At 37.8% G+C, this 24038-nt stretch overlaps 1 protein-coding gene across 1 annotated transcript in view; it reads left to right on the top strand.

Annotated features, from left to right (window-relative positions):
- UTRN (utrophin) overlaps nucleotides 1-24038 on the top strand; it is a 341691-nt gene that overhangs the window by 85667 nt on the left and 231986 nt on the right. The window contains exons 13-25 of the mRNA XM_054514244.1: nucleotides 56-175; nucleotides 939-1040; nucleotides 3938-4045; nucleotides 4588-4767; nucleotides 6038-6204; nucleotides 8480-8603; nucleotides 10352-10439; nucleotides 12217-12452; nucleotides 12694-12874; nucleotides 15503-15648; nucleotides 18091-18303; nucleotides 22147-22260; nucleotides 23078-23233. Of these exons, the coding sequence (XP_054370219.1) occupies nucleotides 56-175; nucleotides 939-1040; nucleotides 3938-4045; nucleotides 4588-4767; nucleotides 6038-6204; nucleotides 8480-8603; nucleotides 10352-10439; nucleotides 12217-12452; nucleotides 12694-12874; nucleotides 15503-15648; nucleotides 18091-18303; nucleotides 22147-22260; nucleotides 23078-23233 (1935 nt within the window). The remainder of the gene's footprint in view (nucleotides 1-55; nucleotides 176-938; nucleotides 1041-3937; nucleotides 4046-4587; nucleotides 4768-6037; nucleotides 6205-8479; nucleotides 8604-10351; nucleotides 10440-12216; nucleotides 12453-12693; nucleotides 12875-15502; nucleotides 15649-18090; nucleotides 18304-22146; nucleotides 22261-23077; nucleotides 23234-24038) is intronic.

The raw sequence follows: 24038 nt of genomic DNA, 5'->3' as shown, positions 1-24038 counted from the left end.
AATAGCAGATTACTAAATGCATTCAAAGTTGGTAACCTCTGAATTGTTCTTGTAGAGCCTGCAGAGTGACCTAGAGGCAGAACAGGTGAAGGTCAACTCTCTAACACACATGGTGGTCATTGTTGATGAAAGCAGTGGGGAAAGTGCAACAGCTATTCTGGAGGAACAATTGCAGGTAAAATCTTAGAGCCTTTTTTTTAAAACTGTATTATTAGGCACTTGAAAAATTTGTATCAAATCAACATTAATTAACATTTGTTAATCAACATTTTTGTGTTTAAAGACAATTTATCTTAGAAAGTAATTTAAAATAACATTTCCTTTAGGAGCAATAATGACTTAAAGAATTATTAAATCAGCTCAAGCTAAAACCTGCAAAAGTGCTTTGGTGACTTTCAAGCTCTGTTACTGATTAGTCAAGCTGTTTGCATTCCCAATGACTTGAGTTATTTGGTAGTATATCCTTTCAGCAGTTTCATTAAATGGGAAGATTCATAGTACAACTCTTATTTCATGTAAGTTGTTTTCCTAAGAAAGTTAAAATCTCATAGGAGAAATACTTGGAAGACATGAACACAATTTATCTAGGGAATATCATATGAAGTGTTTTCCTGTCACTTAGGACTATAACCTGAAGTACAATGAGTACATGAGACAGATTTTTTTCAAACAAAATTTGTGCTACTTTGTTCATTCATTTTTATGTCAATCAAATAGCTCAAAGACTTGAGCAAAATCAGAGTTCAGGCCATATGTCAATGTTTTTGAAAGTGTTAATCTCCATCTCTGTGCAATACAGCAATATAAATAATGGACAGGGAAGTACATAAAATGTAGAAAGGAGTTACTGTGAAGCAGAAATCACACTTTTGACTATCTGGTTTTGGAGTTTCTTTGTAAGGTTTGTGATCATTTCTGAGTGTTTTGTGCTTTTGTAGAGGCTGGGTGAGCGGTGGACAGCAGTTTGTCGTTGGACTGAGGATCGGCGGGTCAAGCTGCAAGAAATTCAGCTTTTATGGCAGGAGCTGCTGGAAGAACAGGTGAGTAGCTGTTCAGCTTTTCAGAGTGACTGGTTGATTGTGGAAGGGAAAAAACAAACTGAAAAAGAATCAAAGCTCTTACTAGGATTGATTTCTTTTCATGGGAAAAAACCTTGAAAGTCTAGAATTTGTTATTGTTTGGGTTCCCTGTGTTCTTTGAGGACAGGAGTAGTTCTGAAGTGCAATAGAAGTATTTTTCCAAAGTTTAAGAATAGAAGTTTATAGTTTATATACTCCTTGTAAAGTAATTTCCAAGGTATCTTGTAAAATGGTCAAGAAGTGAGAATATCAGCGATACTTAGAAAATTCATTGCCATTTTCCATTTCCTCGGGTGGTTTTGTAATTACAGAAATCTTCCCAATTAACGTATATGTACTTCGAGCATGAACACATGTACACAACTGTGCAATGCTGAAGTGTTTTCTTGCTTTGATATAATGTATTTTACATAAAAAATACTGCTCAAACACAAGTAACTGATGGCATTAAAAATATGGTGACACAGCTACATATGCTGTTTGTATGCCTAGAACTAGAGGTTGTTTCATTTCTCAGATGAAAATATTTTATGTTTTTTCTTTGAAGGTTTTACTGAAATTGTTTTTTTTCTTAAACATGATATTTATCACTGTAAGCTATTGTTTAAACAAGGCAGTTCTCAGAGATTGTTTAGACATTTGAAAGAAGTAGAACAGTGCTGGTATATCTACTGGTATCAGCTGCAGCCTGGTTTCTTTGACAATGATGTTTTATCTGCGTTCTTTGGGGCTCCTTGTGTGTTTCTCCCTTACCTCTCCCATATCTGTTTGTAGTATATTGATACCCTGATTTGTAGCTCATGTGACCTTGTTGTTAATACGGACCCAAGGTTAAGATTCTGGTTCATCCCATGTCAAGTATCTGTTTATATAGGTTTCCTTAAAATAATGCCTTGTCATCTGTGTATGCGTATCCAGAAAATTGTGTGCTAATGTTTTCTGGGAACTCTTGGGCATGGTAACTTGGAATTGGAAAAAAAAGGATTCCCCCACAATCCTTGCTGTATATGTTCAAGATTTGGACTTAAGTGCTCTTAGTTTTGATGACTCTGTCATCATGTCAACATCCTTTTCCACTCTTACATTTGCCTGGGGACTGCTCTTTGACTGTTACCAAACTGTTAGAAGTGCCATGTTCTGTTGGAGTTGAACATTTGAACTCAGCTTATTTTAATTTGTGTGTAGCTATGTTGCTCTGTAAAAGTGAAGCAATCAGTGTGCTTAATGTAGAATGTCAGATAGCAAATAAAGAGGAAATGGAAGTTTGTTTTAGCTGGTTTAGATGAGCCTTTTGTACTCATTGTTCACCTGAACAATTAATTTATTACTAGTGGGCTTGAATTACAAATGCACAATAATGATCAAGTGACTTACAAAAATTACAGTCTGAAACTACTTAAAAATTAAATACAAACACTTTCATAACACAAAAGTAACTAAAACACTTTCTAACAAGCATTTTCCATTTTGTCCAACCACACAGAGAGATGAGCAACAGTGATGCATCAGCCTTTTTGTGGCTGCCTAGAAAGCTCTTGTACACCACATTTTCAAGTCAACGCAATCCTTACCACTCAGGAAACAAATTCCTCAATCAGTGCCAGAGACTTCTTAGCACTGTGGTAATTATGTTTCAGTTTTCTAGGGAGAGTTATCTTTGACTGCTGATTTAGCAGAAATTAGCTAACGCATGAAGGGTTTTTGAGCTCCTCTTACGCATAAAATATGTTGGCTGGGATGCCAGCATGATTTTTCCAGACAGTGTGTGGTGTTATAATTTTTTTCTCACAGCCTTATGGCATTTCAACCACCATCATGTTTTCTGTCTGTAGATTTTGCATATTGGTTTATGTTGGAAATGTAAATTGCCTTAGCTCTGTGGCCCAAAGTTGCTATAGTAAGTTATGGGACAATGCCAAAAATATACAGCTAGGATGGGGAACCTGGTGGCTGTTGTAAAGTGTGTTGTTCAAAGAACAAAAAGGTCTGTCTTGCTATGTGATTTATTTTTAAACAGAGAGGAACAGCAGTGCACCAATGGCTGGGCAGCTGAAGTTGATAGAGAGGTGGGCATTCTTGTCCATGGAGGTTGCTGTCCAGCAGCAGCATTATGTGGGAACAAAATGTGGAGTCCATAAAATCCTTCCTGGTACTTGATGCCAGTTATTGCTGGTGTTACTACAACAGTGCTCTGTGACTGAAGAGAAGTGAGACCCAGGGCAGGTCTTGCAGCAAAAGAAAAGGAAAAAACTAAAGGTCCCTAAGTTAGGTCTATTTAGAGCAGATCACTCCAGTTTCCAGTAGTTACTGAAATAGGATTTGCTGAAGTTGTTTTGCAATTGAAAGTAAGTATCATAAACAGGGAGGTCACTAATTAGTATCTGAGTCTCTGATAAACTGTCTCGACTAAAAGGAATATGAATTACCAGTGGTATCACTTCTGTGAGAAAATGTTTGTAACAGCATGTGAGTCACAGAGGAAGAAGGGTGGAAAACAAAAGAATACATGCATGCCGTTTTGATATATTCTATTATGATTTATAAATCCTATGTTAGCTTTATGGTGGATATCTGTTTGCTATATAAATAACTTGGGGGGAGATGTACTCTGATATATTGAGAAATGGTTTTGTTGAAATTGTTTTGCTGGAAGTATTACTTGCTTCCCTAATCTGATAGTTTTGTACTCTTTTCTGTACTATTTTTGTTAAAGTCAATTGAAATTCCAGCATATAAAGACTGCAGAACTGTAAATCTTTGAATGCAAATCTTGAATGCAAAGATTTTAAAGAAGCAATTGTCAATAGCTGTTTGACAATCTTGGTATTTTCTTGTGTTATTTTTCTTATGATCTGCAGTGCTTATTGAAAGCTTGGTTAACAGAGAAAGAAGAGGCTTTGAGTAAGGTCCAGACAAGCAACTTTAAAGATCAAACAGACCTGAGTGTGAATGTTCGAAAACTAGCAGTGAGTATTGATATCCTGCCCTATCCCATCAAATCTCATAGCCTAGATGAGTGGTAAATCGCTAGTTTGACCCTAGTAGGAGCTGTGAATGCAGATTCTTGCACTTGAATTTAAAACATAGGTACTATTTACTCCATGGCTGTTCTTTGTTGGTGTGCCAAACTCTGGAACAGCTATCCCAGATTTTTGAGAGGTTTGGATGTTATTGCAGGCCACCAGTCAGCTGTGCTTTCCAAGGTATAGCTTTGTGGTATGGATTTTCCCTTATTTCATTGGAGCAGCTTGTACCTGAACTAATCATTTGTAACTGTTACTGAAGAGATGCTGCTGGTTCCTCTAGGAGATGGTTAAAGGATGTGTTCTTGAAAAAGAGTGTCTGTTAGTGCTTTTTTTACACAAAAGAACTGTTCATCTGGCTCAGGTAGTACATTTTTCTCCCTGTCAGCACCCTTTCAATCCCCTTTGCCTTTTAGCCATGGAATTAAAGCTTAGGGGAAGTAGAATAATTGATGTTCTATTTTAATCTTTTCTTTTAACTACAGATTTTAAAAGAGGACTTGGGTATGAAACGACAAACACTAGACCAGCTGAATGAACTAGGTCAGGATGTGGCCCAAATCCTTGGGAATGGCAAAGCATCCAGTAGAATTGATCAGGATCAAGAAGAGCTAACTCAGAGGTGGGACTGTTTGGTTCAGAAGCTAGAGGATTACTCTAACCAGGTATTTACAAGGCTTTATTACTTTTTAGCTTTTTGTATGCAAACTTCACTGTGTAAGCAAAATTGGCCAGGTATCAGGCTAGAGAGGTAGGTGAGTGCTTTTTCACATGGGGCTGACAAAGCTGCCTGCATTTTTGGTCTCCAAAAGCCCAAGTTGTTAACCTGATCAGTACTATTACTCCTTTCTCACACAGATTAAGCTTCATTTTTCTGATGAGTAAAGCAGGCTTGCCATGTATTATCAGTCAATGCAAATGCCTTTAAACATTTTAAGAGTCCTGGGACTGGATTTAAATCTGATGCTAAAAGAAAACAAAGGCAGAACCCCAACCCCAGAATAGATAAATAAATGGGAGTCATACAAGTATTTATGCTCTGTGAGTATGATTTCTCATCTGTTGAAAATAGAGTAGTTGTTTGTTTGACATGTAATGATGATAGCCAAGCTGGATTGTTCAATGTTTATTTTAGTGTTTTGAGTGCTTGGTAATGTTTTTACTTAGACAGAACTCCTACTGGATTCTGCGAAGGTTTTATTTGACAGCTTTATAACTCATATGTGCTTTTTCTGGTGATATTAATATGTTGTTATGGTAAAAACCATGGCACCAATTCATGATCCATTTAATGTATAGTGAATGAGTTGTGCAGTCTGGGTAGGGGCTCATTTCAGCCATGTGGTTTTAATTTGTTCTTTTGTTTGAGTCAAAGCACTAGAGAATGCCAGTTCCTGTCTCTGTCCTTTCACTCCCCTTAAATATCAAGCACATACTTGGAACTTACAGGTTGAGTCTCCAGGGACTTACCTTATAACCTGATAAAGAGCATGGGAGGTTTCTATTGACTTGAGTGAGCTAGGACAAATTCACTGTGTATCAGCTCTTCATGAGATCTAGGCTTTGTTTTATAGAGTAAGAGTACAAAATGTAGAATTGCTAGTAATAAACTCCAAGTACCTTTGTTCTTTTTGTGAAGAAATGATGAAAGAAAATACATATTTTGTTAATTCTTTTGTTAATTTTAGTTCACTTGGACTGGCACGATTCTAGTTGAACTGAGAATTTTGATGCTTGGTTCCCATCTGTAAAATGAGAGCCATGATCTTTTTCTCTGGAGTGTAAATATGATAAATGTGCTTCATGACAGCTCAATGTGGTCATTTGTGGGAGTGAATGAACAGGGTTTTATGACAGAATAAAAGAAAATAAGAAAAAGCAACTCAGTTTGTGTAAAAATGGCACATAATCCTTGCCCTAAATTATTTTGTATAGGTAACTCAAGCTGTAGGAAGCATAGGAATGTCACAGGTTTCACAGAAGACTGCTGCAGAAACACCATTGAAGGAACAGGTAGTGGTTAAACAGTCCAGACAGGAATTGCCCCCACCACCACTCCCAAAGAAAAGGCAAATTCCAGGGGACAGTGAAGCAAAGAAAAAGTAAGTACATGTCACTGCAATTTTCCCTTGCTCATTGGATACTACAGAGACTGTCTTGACTTTTGATCCTTTTTTTATGCAAGTGAGCAATAATGAAGTTGCAGAGTGAGGTTGGGCTTGGGGGCTTGTCTAGGTTATCTCCAGTCATCCCTTCCAACCCTAACAATTCTGTGATTCTTTGAATGGGAATGGAATGTTATGTACAGCCTTGTTTTCGGAGCAGCAGAAAACCTGTAGCTTCCATTAATTTCAAAGGAAAACAGGGATGTTTTGTTTCTCATAGAGGCGGGTCTTCAGTCCTTTGTACCTCAGCTCCTTTGCTGAAAAGACAGATTTATATTTACTTCCTTTAAGCAAAACATCTTCTCATCTTTGCTAAAGAGATGGTGTGAAAGTGTCAAGCATTTTGATTATTATTTATTTCTAATTTTCATAAAACATATGGGAAAATGGGAGAAACCACACAAAAAAGATGCCCAGAAACATTTTCCATTTCTCTTGTGTTTAGTAATAAGAATATTGCACTGATGTCTCCTTTGACAAGTATTTCTGGGGTGGGTGGCGCTCATTTGCATATATAGACTCATAGAATCATTTGGGCTGGAAGGGACCTCAAAGATCATCTCATTCCATCCTCCCTGCTATGGACAGGGACACCTTCCACTAATGGACGTTATTTGGAGCCTTATCTAGTCTGGTGTGCTAGGCTTCAAGGGATGGAGCATCCACAGCTTCTCTGGGCAGCCTGTTCCAGTATCTCACCACCCTCATACTGAAGAATTTCTTTTTTATATGTGATCTAAATATATTCTCTTTCACTTTAAAAGTTACTCTTCGTCCTATCAATACACTTCCCTTTGAGTCCCTCTCCATTTTTCTTGTAGCCTCCCCCTTTAGGTATTGGAAGGCTGCTATCAAGTTTTCCTGGAACCTTCTCTCCTCTTAAGCCAAACAGTGTTTTATAACTTGTGTTGAATTCTTGTTATTAAATAGCAAGGAAGGAATTGTTTCAATATAAATTAGGAAATTAAATGCTATGTGCTCAACATTTTGCTTTTTGTGCTTGGCTGAGGAAATGAGTATTTCCTTGAAGTATCACTGGTTTAAATCTTTGTCAGATCATTCAGAGATAAAATAGAGGCTGCATCAAGACTAGGGAGTCACTGTGTGTTTGCACAATGAAGAAGAGTTTTTTAATTAATTTTTTTTCTGGAGGAGGAATGGAGGTTTGAAGGGGTAAAACCCTGCCCAAACCCTCTTGAGGACTCTGGTCAGACCTTTTGAGCTCTGGTAGGGGTGGTAATGTAAAAGGCAGTTAAGTAGTCAGCAGCCATCTGTCCTTTCTGTGTCTCCTGAGTTGTAGAAACTATTATAGATTTTGAAAGCAAAAGTGATTTATCTGTCATCTGTTTTCCTAGAGTTGAAACTGTATTAAGACCAGGGGTAGTAAATATAGATCATAAAGTTTCTGATGCTTTTGTGTGTTTCCATTTACCTCTTTTGAAACCAACAAATGACCAGTAAGTGGAATTTTGCCAGTTTCCCCATGGAAACTTGGATTGACAATTGGATTTATTGGGGTGCTGTTATTCCATGTTAGGATTTGTTAAGTAATGTAATTCTTATACAACCTGACTTGTGGTCTGTACAGTGTATCTGTCCATCTCTCAAGTTCTGTACAGTACTGGTTAATTTGGGAGTTGATTGGGTCTTTTTTTTGGTGGTGGTAGGTTGTAGTTTAGAGGTCATGAGGGTAAGAAAGTTGTTAGAATAGATGTGTGTGCACTGTAGACAAAACTAGTAAGATATAAGTTAATCTTTGTCAGCTAAGTGTGCAAAAATGTTTGTCAGCTGTCACTGCCACTGTTCGCTTTTCCTTCAGACAAAATAGCGTTGTTTGAAACTTAGAACTGCAATTCTTATTTGTTTTGTTCCTGAGGTCTAGTTATTACTTTCAAAATACTTGGCATTGAGAAATCTGTTTTGTAACATATTAAAAGATATGGTTATAATTTGTGTGAAGCTATGTGTAAAATAAATTGCACAATGATTCTCAATTTGTTCCTGAAAGCTGATACTGTGGGTATAATTTTTATTATAGTAGGCTTTTAAAAGTCTGTCTCTACTTCCTGTGAGTAGTAATATGAGGAGCATGAATTTTGTGTAAAGCCTTGCTGATTTGGGATTGAATAATGTGCTGAACTTTAAGACTTTTATTTTTAAGACAGAGTGACTGAAACCAAAAAACAAACCACTGTCTGACCTTTTAAACTAGGTTTGATGCTGAAAGTACTGAGTTCTTGAACTGGATTTCAAAATCAAAATCTGCCATTCAGGCCACAGACATCAAAGAATATAAGAAGATGAGAGAGACTTCAAGCATGAAAGAAAAACTGAAGGTAAAATGGGGAGATAGAGCATGTTTCAGTGAATACTCTACTTTGTATCTAAGCTGGCTGTCAGCTGGAGGTGTGAGCTGATCCGCATGCTTTGAAGGGATTAAGTCCCTCGGTTAAATAGGTTCAGAACTGAGCATACATGGAAATCTCTGACCAGCTGGACACATTTTTTGCTGGTGGTGTTGCATAATCCACAGGAAATTTTAAAAACATAAATTACTGATGTCTCCCTTGGAGGTCTGAAAAATGTCTGTCTTCAGGATTATTATCTTTTACATCAAGTAGCATATTTTGGTTTAATGTTTCACAGTTGGAAATGGCCTTGATTGATGCCACTTATATAATTTTGGTAGAGATAGGCCAGTGGGGGGCTCAGAGACCCCTTGAATCATGCTGTGACACTCCTCAAACACTGTACCACCCAGGGTCCAAAGTGGTTTGTTGTTATAATGCTTGGACATGTTGTTTGCTCTATTAATTTTGGAGAAAACCTGATTGTTACAGCTTGTGTACAGTATTGCTGACCTGCAAGGCAGACTATATAATTTTATAGAATCTTGTGGGAGCTGTGAAATAACCATTTTATTTTCTATTCCTTGTCAGGAATGTATTCTTGCCTTTTTCTGGTTCTTGAGCATTCTTTGTTAATGAAGACTTGCTGGAGCTTTAACAGACCTGAATCTGCTTTTGAAATCAAAAACAATATATAAAAATCTCTATAAAGAGGCTCCTCCATAGTGCTCTTGGGGAAAATGGTGCCAGTAGGAATGTTTGGAATGGCAGTACTGTTGGAAATAAAAACCAAAACAACTATCCCAATATTTTATTTATAGATCTTTAAGAATGTTTATAGCTCTTTAAAAAAGAGGTCCTGTGATGAACACCAGGTTCCCATGAACAGCACTGTTTTTAAATGACTGGACTGTAAGTGGATAGGACAGAGTTTGTTCTTCCCAGCTGTGCAAATAAGTGCGTGCTTCTGAATGTACTGTAGGAAGCCTAAACCAGAGTAATGACCTTTGACATTAGGTTCAAAAGGATTTTAGTTTGGAGATACTGTGTTGTAATCACAGAGGATATTGAAGTTGTGGTTTTGTGGCCAAGGAGCTCGTCTTTCCTCTGTGGATGTATTCTACCGATTGACTCACAAAAGGATATTCACCAATATGCATAACTTGTGGGAGGAGCTTTTTCCTTTAAAAATCTTGGTAGTCATGGAGAATGTCCCTCTCCAAATCTTTGTGAGAGTAAAGCACTAGAGCTTATCAAAGTGGATTACTGATGTGCTGTAGTTCTTGCTGTTTGGACTTCTAGGGAACAGGTCTGTTGGTGCCTTCTACTGGAAATCACAGTAGAAACTGTAGAAATGAAGGGGCTATTAAGAAGAGTCTTTTCTCCGCTGGTTCACATTGAGAATTACAGCTGAGTTTTTGATCACAAGTGTCTTGTTTTAACTGTTGTCCCAATATCTTATTTCATACTGTGGGATCATCAAGCCATTAATCAATATTTTATTCCTGGTGCTGCTGTAGTACTAATCTCTCACATGCCTGCTGCTTGTGAGAGGTGACTCTTTTTGCATTTGCTTTCTGCACAAGCAGAACTAACATGCAGCTCAGAAGGTGGTGTATGCAAGACAATGATGTGTTTTGGGTAGTAGTGGGCAAATAGATATTACTGGGTGAAAGAGGGAAGTCAATGAAAATAACCCTTGCTGCCACTATATTCTTTTGGGATTCACTTTGAAGGTGATTGAAAAGGAAAAAGCTGAAAAAAGCCAGAAGTTAGATGAACTGAAACGAAGTGGACACATTCTTTTGGATCAAATGGGAAAGGGTAAGAAACTTGGAGGTTTTTCTCTTTTGTGATTTAATCAGTTGAGTTACTGGGAAATAATATTGAAATACTTATCTCCTTCCCTCTCCCTCCATTTTCTTTCCTTCATTGGTCATTGTTACTGTTACTAGTTAGTTATGTTTTTTTTAATTAAAGCTTTTAGAAAAGCAATATTATTATTCATTAATGTGCATGTGTTCATTTGCAGTCTTTTAAGGGGTAATTAAGAAATTATTTCTCTTTCAGTAACAATGCTAGTTACATGCTTTCAAGGAAGTGGTTTGATTTTAAGTAAAAGTTTTAAAACAACTGCTAGAGAGAAGTGAAAGTTTTAAAGCCAAATTTAAACTTGATACGTATGTGTCTATCTCTTTTTTTCATATTTTTATCTATTTTTGTAAAAACTGTTTGTGTTTTTAATGATGTAGTCACAATCTATGGCTCAAAGGCAAGAGAGAAGTCTATATGATTGGGAAAATGATTGATTGCCAATTAAAACCCTTATCCATGGGATCTTATAACTGACATCCATGAAAGTTGAATCTTTAAACCTTTCCAAAATCTTGTTTCATATTGAAAAAATCCATCAGTGGAATGAGATCTCTATAAGAGATGTTCATATCATCTAGAAGCAATCTTTTAGATCTGCTGTGCACTTGACTTCTGGTGAAGTTGTCATCACTGGTAGTATTCAGACAGGGGAGAGGATGGTATCAACTGTCCTGCATAATGACCAGCATCCCTTTTGGAAAATTATGAATTCCATTGGATTTCTCAGCAATCAGATTTTTTTGCAATCCAATGCTTTGCTCGTATACCCCAATTTACTAAGCATGTCTAGTCCTCCCCTCCTTGCCTGCTGCTGCTGAAGCTTTTTACAGTGGGTGCCATTGCCCTTAAGTTGATGGCTGAAAGCCACTGATTTGACCTGGAGTTTGGTTTATAAAAATTTTTAGATGTTGCTTGTTTTCAAACCTGAACAGAACGTAATCCTCCCTTCCTCTTTCTTCTACAAACCCATTTAGCTCTGATATGATAGGTCATGGTATGAAACCAGCATGTGTTAACCATAACAAGAAATGCATAGTTGAAAAGCTGCTTTGTATCAGCAAAGAGTAAGGTCAACAATTTGCTTTCTAATCAATTGTCATCTAAAAGGTTGGGGTCTCTAGAAAATAACCAATCTACAACCACTGGTTTTGTTAGGGTCTGATAGTATGTTCTGTCCAGCTCAGGCTTGCAGCCTTTTTCCAGACCTAGGCCCTACTACACCTGTGTGGAATAATGCACAGTACTGGCACATTTGTGTGTACATCCATTTCTATCCTGAGGCAGGTACAGGCTGTGCCATAAGGGCAGTGACTGCTCTTTTCCGCATGCTGCTCCCCTGTGGCTCCTGTGGTGTTGGTGTGCCAAGCCTATGGCCAACGTGTGAGCACAGGGACATTCGTGGAGCAGGGTCATCAAGTGCTCTTGTGAAAGCTGGCTGGCTGCCCTGCCAGAGCTTTGGGCTCTACTTGTACTAGAGTGGATCAGCAAACAAAATCCCTCTCAGTCTTTCCTCAAAATTAGAGTATCTCACTCTATGTTTTACTAGCAATATAAAGCTGAAATGGTGCTAGTAATAAGTATAGATTTATAGATACTGGACTTGGGATCAAAGTGTTTTGTGTATTAAAGTGAAAGTGCACTTTTATTTGAAGAAAGGAAAGGTTAAGTGCCTGTTAATGAAAATGTGTTGCAGTTAATATAACAGTAATTTGTATACTCTTTGTAGAAGGACTTCCTACAGTGGATATAAAATCTGTGATGGAGAAAATTTTGTCGGGGTGGAAAGATATGGTTCAAAATCTAGAAGAAGTGGCTAGAAAGATAAAGTACCAGGAAGATATAAATGCTTATTTAAAGGAAATTAATGAGCTTGAGAAGACTTTAAATGAGAAGGATGACTGGCTTAAAAAAGCCTCTTCTTCAGCATCCCAGTCCTCAGCAGTCCTAAAAGACTTATGTCAGGTAAGTCTGGTCAAACTTGCTGATTTTGAATGGAAGCTGTCAGAAGCACAGGATGCTCCAGTAGAACTTGGCCTAGTTTCTAAATCTATGCAGGACACCTGGAAGATTTTTTAGAATCTGTCACAGAAGTACTTTAGTGTTGTCACTCTAGTAATGTGGATGAACTGTGCTGCAGTAGCGTACTAAAATCTTTGTGTTTACAGGGTAAGTGTGAATTTTGGTTTTGGTTTTTCTTTTACAGCATGAGTTAAGTAATCTTGTAAGCCTGAGTCCACAGCTGGAACATCTGAAAGCCACCTGCAAGACACTCACCTCTCAGCCCATGCCTCCAAATTTCATTCAGGAGAACTTGAGTGGTTTTCTTGATCACTTCAAATTAACTCGTCAGAAACTAGAGGAATGTCACCAACAGCTGAAAAAAGGTAAATAAACATAAATACGTATATTAGCATAAAGCCTCCTGCTTACTTGTGTTTTGATTTTTTTTTTTGTTGCTTGTTTGTTTTGAGCTGACTGAAAACTCATTGAATTCTGGTACAGTTTTTCTAGTGTTTATGCTAGGCTTTGTGCCAAACTGACCAAATTATTTTATTCACCTGGAAGGATGTGGCCTCCTCTGTGCACAATTCAAGAATCTATCATTCCATGGTGTTTAAAATGATTATGCAAGGATGCAACATTCCTGAAACCTCATTTAGCTACTTAGCAAGACATATTTAAGGTGGATAATATAGCTCAGAAATCTGTCTCTCTCTGGCACTTACAGAAATAAATGTTCTGTAATGAAATTCTAGAAATGAAAAGTAGACTATTAGGAGAACCTTGTAAAATGAAAGTGCACATGTGAAATTTATTTTTTCATAGCTTTGAGCATATTATTCATACATAATTCCTTTTTGAAATTTCATCTTTGAAGTGATTTGGAATCTGGCTTGCTTTTCAGGCAGTTTCTACTTGGGTTGTTTTTGCATTATAAATTTCATTATGAGCATTCAAACCAGTCATGCTGGTTTTTAAAGGATCTTAAATGTAGTGCATGGAATATGTAGTTCTGGTAATACTTTACAGCTGAATAGCAGCAGCACAGACTTGTAAGAGATTTTTTTCCCTTAGTTTTTGTTTCAGAGTAATTTGAGGAAGTGTTTTATTAACAGCTCCAAATGGAAGAGCATTACATACATTCTGTATGTAGTAAAAATAGGCTCAATTACTAAGCTGTTAGGACATCTATACAATGTGTTGCACCAGGCCTGCATGCTTCAATTATATCCATGCAGAAAACTGTATGAATGAAGTATCTGTCAGCCATGTTCAAATTACAAGGGGATGTTTTCATTCTTACTGTGACTAGTTATAATTTTATAGCTGTTTTGACTTCATGTACTTGTGAGTAATTTCATTAGTGTTTTGTATTTTGGTAACTATGTATCATGTGAGAAAAATACTTTTTTTTGTGTCACGCATCACTTGAGGTGTTATTGATCTACTTGAACCAGTTATTGCTTGGTAGAAGCACCGTATATGTTCTAACACATTAAATTTGTGTTTGTGTGTCTTTTGAATGAGACAAACTGCTGAGAAGATACATTGCTGACGAACAGAGGGAAATGTCAGTTCAGGGTTTTAGGTGTTTATTTACAGCATAGTTGAATTGCTGCAAGGTAAAAACTTCCAGAGCTATGTTACTGGTGGAAACAACTGGTGGTGTGACTGAGGCATTTGTGAACTTGGCAGGCCTTGATTGACAGAAGGCCAGCTCCTCTTATAGCTCTTCTTTGAGCCTCTGGAAATTCCCCCATGGAAAGGTACTCAGTCTCAACTCTATAGGCATTTTTTAGATTGGAATTGACTAAATATTTTTGTCACTGGGAAATTACTTTAACTATTTTCTTCTTCAGGATTTTCTGTCATTTAGTGACAATGCACCTATTGCCTCTTATTAATTTACCCCCCCTCTTTAAATTGAGCTGGCCTTTTGAGAAAAGAGAGCTGGATAACTCTGATTCTCTCAAAAATGTTGACTCATTTTTATAAAAGGTAGGACAGTTCTGACAGTAAGCTGTTGAAAAGCTACCTGCTGAGTCAGAACAAAGCTTAGATTAATTTTCACCTGGGGCAGTAACAAAATTGCTTAGGAATCCAGGGCCAGAGAATGTGTATACCACAGTACAGGACTTATAGGCAAAATCCTGTTTGCTGCAGTTATTCCAATTGGCTGTTTTCATTCTGAAATGCCAGTGACGTGCTGCCTCCTGCCTGGGATTCCACATGGGGCTGGATTGAACAAATTTTGGCATGTGGTTGAAAATGGCAAGCAGATACTCCATCCAAACTTTAATTCCCTTTTAACTCTTCCTAGATGGTGTCTCTGTTCTGGCAACAGGCTGAAAGCTGCTATTTTTATATATTTGTGTGGGTAAATATATTAAAAAATGTAAAAATGCCTGCAAAACACAAGCCCATGCTAATATGTTTTTTATATATATACACCCACATATTTATAAATACTAGCTTATATAATTCCTATATATAGAGTGTGTTTTTAATTTAATATGTAATGTATGGCTATTGTATTTGCTATACTGTGTTTTCTATATATAGTAGATATCAGTGTGTGTGTATTTGTAGATTAAATAGTAGGTATGTCTAAAGCTTAAAAATGCAAAATACTAAATTTGGGTGGTTTATATATTCTAAATACTGTGGATTATTCTTGGTATGATAACATATAATTTAAATACTACCAATTCTACCACCCCACCGACCCAAACAAATTAGGTGCTTAAGTGTATAAAAAGAATTTCTGAAAATGGGATTGAGTTTGTAAAATTTTTGGAAGGTTGTAATTGGAAGGTTTTAATAATAAAATAATTTATTATTATATTCTATATTCTTGTATGTTATATATATAATATTTTTAGAGGAAAAACAATGCTATCTGTTGAAGAGTTTTTTAACTCTTGGAAAGTTGTTCACATCTCCTATGATTTGGGTTCAAGTGCATTTCCTTACTTAGTATTTTGTTCCCTTTCTCTTTTCCATGGTCCCAGAGACAGAAAGGCAGCCGAGTCGGGAGTACGTGGAGTCCCTGCAGCGGCTGAAGGATGTGCTGAGCGAGCTGGAGGGCAAGCAGCACTGCATTGCCGGTGGCCTGAGCGAGCCCAGCAAGGTGGAGAGCGCCCTGCAGCAGGCCAAGGTAACTCTCCCCTTTGCACTGAGGAAGGAGGTTACCCCACTGCTGTCACCCTCTGTTCTCCTGCCTTGCTTTCAGTGGGGTAGCTAACACTGCTCAGAGGGGTGTCAGGGATGTGGGTGTGGAACTCACTTTTGGATGTGGCTTGCTGAGTTATCAGGCTGCTGAGGGACATGTCCAGGCGAGGGCTGGGTATCTCTGAGCCTGCAAGACTTCACAGCATCTTATGCTGCCTGTGACAGGAGATGGGGCTGAGAGCTGGGGCTGCTCAGTTAGGGGAAAAGGACCTAAAAGGCCCTCTCTGGTCTGCATGTTCTTCCTGTGCTCAGGAGTTGCAAAACAATTGTTAGGGCTCCAAGAGCATCTCCCTTCTAGAGGCTGGGCTGGATCTGTTTGGTGACCTGATCCAAGGTCTGCTCCTCTGTTGCTGAGTGCATTTGTAAGGAAAACGAGGAGCTGGGAGCTGCACCTGCCTGAGCCACACCACAATCGTGCCTGTGCCTGGCCTGATTCTGTCCTGGGGCAGGGTGACCTCCTCTGACCCTGCCTCTGCCCTTCTGAAGGGCCTGTGGTTTGCAGGCTTTCCACCCTCCCCTCCAAGCACTGGGTAAGTATATTAACCCAGGTGTGAGGGCTCTGCTGGCTTTAAACTGTCTGAGCGTCAGCTGGTTAACAAACCCATCTTGCTCAGGTGTTTGGAGAGAGTAGCTGTACTTCTCTGACCTCCAGACTGCCTATCAAACGGAAGCCGTGCTTATAAAGTAGACAAAAATTTATAGATGACAGCAACTTTGCAAATACCAGATACTGAGGCAGGGATATACCTCTCTCCAGGGAGAGAATGCTGCATCTCCAGTATTTTCCCCCCTTTTTTTGTTTGTTTGTTTGAAAAAAAATCAAATTCTTCCCTGACTGCTCTACCACCTTCCACATTCAGAAGCATGTGTTTTTCCCTGGGTGGTGGCCTAATAAGGCTGGAGGAGCTCTGGATCTCTGGTTGCTGGGTGCAATATCCTTCTCTATTCAGCAGAGCGATGATTTTTGGAAGTCCAGTAAACAGAGTTGTTAGTGCTTTGTGTTTTTTTTGAACTAAGAGATTAAAACAAGCTTTGATTCTTTGGCTTTCTCTTTAGTGTTGCTTCTGTATTGTTTAAACGTGGTGGAGGTTTTCTGGTCCATATGCTACATTAATTGAAATGTCATTTAGCCTTTGGAGGCTTGTCTTTTCCTGCCTCTGCCCAGTTTTCTTCAGAGACTAATTACCCTGAAAGGACACACTATGCTAGTGTAGGTGCACTAACGTTAGAGTGTGACAGGAGAGGGGACCAAACTGTATATGAGGAGCTGCTTGTGGACCTGGGGTTTGTTCAGCTCTCTCTGCACTGTAGCAGCACTGCTAAGTGCTTCGTCTGTGGTCTCCTGCACAGAATGCTCTTGTTTTCTGAAACATACATTCCTCTTCCCAGTCTCATTGCTACCTCTCTACCTGTCTTAGAGGAATTGCTACATTTTCCAGGAAAAGAAACCACGATAAATGTAAAGTAGATTTGAGAACATGAACATTTTAAAAAAAGAGTCTTCCTCAGTAAAAATACAGCAAAATATGTATGCACATATCCTGCTTGTACATATTAAGTATATATACTAGAAAATTAAATCCATTAAATTAATAATCATTTAATGCATTCATTGTGCATATCTCTTAAGCAAATTTGAAGCACTGTAATCAGAATGATGAGTTCAATGAAGTGGCAGCATTTTTCATGTTTTGGCTTATACCTTCAGCTGTTATTTTTCATATTAGTAAATTAGTTCTTTCAAATCAAGTGACTCTTTATATCACCAATGTCATAGTGAATATACACCAATGTCATAGTGAAGATACATATGTATCTTCCCTGTATCCCATCTGGGAAAGTAGTTTTCAAAACTTGAGTATCCAGAGCTTTTTTTGCAACTAAGAAATTATATTTCACTTTACAAAACTTGGAAGAACACTCTCAGCTGGTTTGCATGTGCTTTTAAAAAGCAAACTTGTGGGGATATGAACATACTGAGGCCGTGGTCTGTCTGCATTGCAGTTTGCTCTGAGAGTGCAGTGTGGCACAGCTGTTGCTTTGTTGACTCGAGTGCCAGTACGGCACGGCACATGGGAGGCGTAGATGCCTGCGCATGTTGAGCTTTGTGGCCAAGCTTTCCTACCCCTTCTGTAGTCTCTGCTGCTGCACCAGTACAGCAGCTGAAGGTTTTGCTGTTTAAAAGGTTGTTTGGACATCTCTGCTGCAATAACTGCTGTAACTGGAGTATCACTCTTCATTGAGTCTGCACAAGTATCACTCTTGACCATCTGCACAATGAAACTTTTAATGCACTTGGATTTATATGTAAATGTGTACCTATTGTATGGCTAATACTAGAAGGAGGCTTTTTTTCCTTTTGTTATAGACAGTTTGTGAGACACTGGAAGCCCAGAAGCCCAGGGTAGATAAACTTGCTGAAGAAACAAAGGCTTTGGAGAAGCATGCATCTTCGGATATAAAAAACACCTACATGCAAGAGTTCAAGGATGTGCAGGGACGCTGGGACAAGTTAAAGGTCAAGATTTCCAAAGATGTTAAACTACTGGAGGAAATTATGCCCAAGTTGAGAATGTTTGAGGTAAAATGAAAGGATTTTTTTTTTTGGCTTGCATAACTCAGTTGCTTTATAGACCTTTCTTTCTCTGTGTTCCTGCAGGAGTCCAGATGAAACTGATTGAGAAGTGGAATTTTGATGATCCACTAGTCTGGCAGAGGCTGAAAGCATATATAGTGTATTTGTAGCAGCATAGAAGTGGAATTCTAATGTGCCCAGGATATTATTTTGTCTTCTAACAGAAATACTTTTCAGTTAAAATTAGTGTCCCTCTCTTTTTATAAGGAAAGGTTGTGCTAAGGTCAAGGGCATGCCAGCTGTGCTGTTAATCCCAGTAGGGGCTGATGATCTTCGGTGTGATTGGTGTCAGATGCCCACTAGTCTTAAAGTGTAATTCCATGCCTGCTACAGAAAACTTGCTCCTTCAAGTAAGGTTTTGGTGAACAGTCATGAAGAATTAGTACAGGGAAGTTAGAAAAGTGAGTAAGGAAAATGCTTGGGTGTAGTGACTTTTCCAGTTCCAACCATGGCCTCTGAAGTGACAGGAAGGACAGTTAAAAAATTAAGGTTACTCAGCCCTCCTACCTATTTTATAAATACATACACAAGCCTATGAAATTCTGCAAGACAGAAAATCCCACTGTTCTGAGAACAGAATTATGTCCTGAGCAAGATGCTAGAAACTTTCCTGTTACCTTAAAAGGAAGTACAGAAGCCAAAAAAGAAATTATAGCAGAAGAAACAATGGAAGCAATTATTATATAGTTGCTTTATTAATATTAAACCATTATTATAATTATTAAGTAACTGAAAATGAAAGAAATACCTACTGGTGCTATCTGTTGACATATGGGGCTTACGTTGTGTTGTCTTATGAACTGTATTTTTGAGTATGCAATTTCTCTATTTTCTAAATGGTTTGTAAAACTGTCAGTGGATGGACTGTTGTGTCATATTCCCTGATTTTTTCCTTTGGTACTTATCTATATGGAGATTTTTGTAGTCTAATACTGTATAAATTAAAAATGATAGTCTGGAACAAGTTGAATAAAAATGCTGTGGACAGCACTGGGCACACCAGGATATAACTTGTACTGCAGGAAAGATTGGTATGGCAGCCTTGGTGTATGGTCCTGGTGCAGACTCCAAGCACAAGAGTAGTTTGGAGAATGGCTAGGCAGGATCTCCTTGGCTAAAAAGGAGTTGAAGCACCTGGCTATTAAAGGGGAAAAAAGTTTACATGGCGGAGAAAAAAAAAGTTAATGTCAGTGCTTGGGCGACATGTGGTTTATGTTCAACTACACACAAGTATTACTTTATTTTTAATGTTTCTTTTTTTTTCCTTCCTAAAGCACCTTTAAAAATTGACATTTCCCAAAACAACACTCCTCACATTTAGGTTTTTGAAAAGAAACAGTGTAAATATTTTCATTTTAACAGTGAGCAGACAGGTGAACAGTGACTAAGATACCTTTGTTAGCCTGATGAGCATGTAAGTGGCAGATCTGCCTGTGAGTCCTGCTATTAGGTGGTTCTTCTGTTATTTGTGATGTGATAGAGGCTCCCCCAAGCTGACAGTGCGTGCATTAGTGACATGAACTGGGAGTAATGTTTTACCGGTAGACTGTAATACTCATGTGATGGGAGGAGTAGACAAGGCTCATTTTATCAGTTTTGCGTCTTGTTTTTCCTGAAAGAAATTTTCTTTATCTTGTATTCTGTTATCATACCTCTAGTAATGTATGGCTTGCTGTGTCTTTGATTATGTATCACTCTCAGATCTTTTAAATCTTCTGCATGGCTGTACATCATGTGGTTTTTCTAGGAGTGAACAAGTTAAGATTCAGCACATTTGATCTTTGTTCGTGCCTGGAATAAATGTCAAAAACTGATCCTGAAGAAGTGAAGGTCTATAAGAAAGACCTTATAGCAGCATTCCAGTACCTAAAGGGAACCTTCGAGAGATGGAGAACTTTTAACATGGGCTTGTGGGGACAGGACAAGGGATAATGGGCTCTTAACTGAAAGAGGGTAGGTTTACATTAGACTTTAGGGAGAAATTCTTTACTGTGAGGGCAGTAAAGAAACACTTGAACTTGTTGTCCAGAGAAGCTGTGGATGCTTCATTCATGGAAGTGTTCAAGGCCCATTTGGATGGCGTCTAGTGGAAGATGACCCTACCCATGGCTGGTGGGTTGGAACTGAATGATCTTTAAGGTCTATTCCAACCCAGACCATTCTATGATGAGGATGTTCATGTCTAAAAATTGTGAACTCTTGTACCTCAACAGCCTACACTGGTTATTTGACCACTGATAATTATTTACCTGTGCAATGTAGGAACATTTACTTAATTAAACTTTGTAGGCTTGGTTTGTGATTCAGCAAGTTATTTAAATGTGTGTCTAACTTTGAGTAACCCCACTTAATTATCTTCAGCTATTTATGTAAATAAATATGTAAATATGTAAAAAATGCTAAATTAGTTGTGTGCTATAGTGCCTTGTCAAAAGGCAGCCTTTATAAATACGTATTTTTTACATTAAGCTATGGTTCACTGTTAAGCATCATAGGGTCTGTTTTTTAGAAAATTATTTTCAGGCTAATCATCTGCAGGAAATTCCATCAAAATGGAAAAGGAATGAAGAAAATGTCATGACTTTGACCTCTAATGGTAGCAGTGATCTAAAAATAAACGTGGACTTAGTCTAATGGGTTTTCATTAATGCAGACATTTTTTGAGAAACAGTGTGTAACATATTGATTTTGAAAACACTGTTAGTGTAAGGTTTTTAAGAAAATGAAGTGTATGCTTTCCTCCTCTGTGACATGCGGAGTAGAAGGTGAAGCTGATGAGCTGTTCTGTGATGATCATTGTGTCAGGATAGATGACATCTATTAAAACCTCCAACCAAATAGTCCAAAAATATTGAGTAAAAGCCCAGCTATATTAATAAAAAATGTCAGCCGCATAAGTTGGTTGAACCAGGGGAAATAAGATCCCTCTTTGTATTGGTTTTGTTTGTAAGGATGATTTGGAATGTCCATGACTGCATGGGAAGGAGATGGCAATGCCTCTGTCTCCTTTCTTCCCTTCCTCCCTTCCTACCTCATTGCAGGGTACAAGGAACTGCCAATTGTTAGATCACATAATTCTGAAGTTGGGTATGTTTATTTTTTCCCCAAGAGTTACTCTAGTGAGTACAGTATTGTACTATTGGCCTCAAAGAGCTAGGATTTTTTTAAATTTTAGTGGTTAGTCTGTTCCTCTGTATTTTTTTTACTTTTATGTGTGTCTTGCTTATGCAAATGGCTTTCCCAGCATGGTTTCTACCTGAAAAGTATGTTTAGCATTATCCACTCCTCTTTTCCACATATGTATTTTTATAGGGCCCTCTCTTTTCCTTTGGCATGCAGTTTTCAAACAAGTGTGGAAACAGTCATGCATTTTTTTAGCATAGTTTTTAGGCATATTTCCAGCCTTCAGCCAGGTCCTTCATGTGAAGAGTAACCACATAATTCTTGAAACCATGCTCTCCTCCTTAACTGATCCTGTGCTTTGGTGTGAGAGATAGCCTGGAACAGTTCAGTGGCACTTAAACCATGCTCTGGTGGATGGAAGAAGATCACTATTATGAATTTAATATTCATATAAATTTGAGAACAGAAATTTGGGATGCCCTTCTTCCCCCCAAAAAGCCCAACAAAACAAACCCAAAAATTAAACAAAAGTTGGTCTGAGTCAAAACTAAGACTATGCCAGCAGCTTGTAGAACACTCTTTGCAAGCTGCTAGAAGTTGAAATGCAACAGCTATACATTCTTCATTGCAGCAATGTATCAATGTTCTTTACTATATTTGATTTAGACTGACTCTAAAGTTGTTCAGAAGTGGATGGATGGAGTGAAAGACTTCTTGATGACAGAAAAGGCTGTTCAAGGGGATACTGAAGGACTTCAAAGGCAACTTGACCAGTGCACAGTGAGTTTTGCTCTTATAAGGAATCTTTTGAAATAACAAGTAGCATCTCTTCTTTATTATTTTGCTTGTATTAAGTACTGTTCATAGCACATTAAGCCCACCAGAAAAAATGTTTTATATTTCTTCAGGGCATGTTTGAGTTGGTTTCTTTTTTTTTTGCAGCTATAATATTTTGTGCTTTTTTTAAGGTCTTCACTGTAGTTATAGATACCTATCTACAAGTTGGCATTATTTCCTCTATAAAAGGCTGATATATTTTTCCCAATTTTTTGTGATTAGGGAATTGAATCTGTGGGTGAAAAGTGCCTTCTGCATTAAATTTCCAAGTGTAGCTTAAAAGTAAGAAGCAAATAACTGATCAAAGTCCTAGAGTTTAGAATTTTGCAAGGAAGATTCCTGGCTAGTCAGTGTCACATAATGATCACATTTAGGTAGAATTTTGTCTTATAGTAAGTAATTACAGTGTACCTTCAAATGCTTTTTTCCAGGAGAAGACTATAGATTGAAGTACACCAGAAATAGAATATTTAGTGCATGTAATCTTCAAACTTGTGTTGTTTTGATGTCGACAGTTGACATATGAAAAAGTTTATGCTGTGTATGGCAAGCTGTACTTTGTTCTTTAGTTGCATAGTTCTGATATTTTGAATCACTGAAGGATTATTTTAAGCAATCTGGTATTGATCTGATCACAGCATTGATCTGCTCCAAAAACTTTTTCTGGAATGATTAAAAGTCTCAAAATTATTGATACTGTTATAAATTAATGTAAAATCTTGCTGAAGAACAACATTCCTTTTCTCTGATGCGTGTTTAGATGTTTATCAATGAAATGGAGACAATTGAACCATCACTGAAAGAGATGAAAGAAGTAGAGGCTGCTTTAAGAGCTCAGCCTATTGCGAGCATAAATACTTGGACAAAGTCTAGGCTAGTAGACTGCCAGACTCAGTGGGAGAAGCTGAGCAAACAGGTGAGTTCTCCACATGTTGCTGGTGCTCGTTTGTTGCTGCAGCTGTGTGGTTGTGTGGCATTGTGAGGATTGTTAGGAGGTGAAGCAGTGAAACAGTGGGATGGGAATGTTTTACTCGTTTCACTGTCAAAGTGGCTGAAGCTCAACTTGAATGCATGTGTTTCTTGGTACCTGACTTGAAAGAGCAAAATAAACTCTATAATTGTTTGTGATTAAAAATTAATTTGTTCACTTGGCTTTATGCTAATCTTTCTAGAGAGTGGGAGGAAGATCTGACCTTTTTTTCTTGTTTCTGAAGACTGGAATATTATGCTGTCCCTGTATAATTTTTATTGGTTTCCAAGCAGCTTTGAAAAATAAATAGCTACAAATAGACTACCACTCCAATTTGGTGTATTTGGTTGTTTCTTTTGGGTGGAAGCTTTCTGCTGTCAGTAGAAACATTTATTTTGTTGCAATTGCTGATGAAAATCTGTGTTAGAGAGCCTTGCTGTTGATATAGAATCCAGAGTATCTGGGTTGTGGAAAGAAGTGAGGCCTGAAGAGTGTTTTATTGCTCAGTATAATGATATATCTAACTATATTATACTTGTAATCAGAAAAGGATTTTATTCTGACTTTTTCCAAGGATTGTTACCAGTTTATGTTCAATGAAGGAGGATAAAAAGGTCATATTTCTCCTTCCCTCACTTAAAGATTTTGTTGATCTGCTAAAAAGGGTTCATAAGTTTGTGTGTGCATGTGAAAGTGCTCTGTTAATTAAAAAGGCCTGAAAATGTTTTGGTACTAAAATATTTTACCAAAG

The sequence above is a fragment of the Molothrus ater genome, chromosome 3 (genome assembly GCF_012460135.2).
Source record: "Molothrus ater isolate BHLD 08-10-18 breed brown headed cowbird chromosome 3, BPBGC_Mater_1.1, whole genome shotgun sequence".
NCBI classification, from domain to species: Eukaryota; Metazoa; Chordata; class Aves; order Passeriformes; family Icteridae; genus Molothrus; species Molothrus ater.
This window is presented reverse-complemented; position numbering and strand designations above follow the sequence as displayed.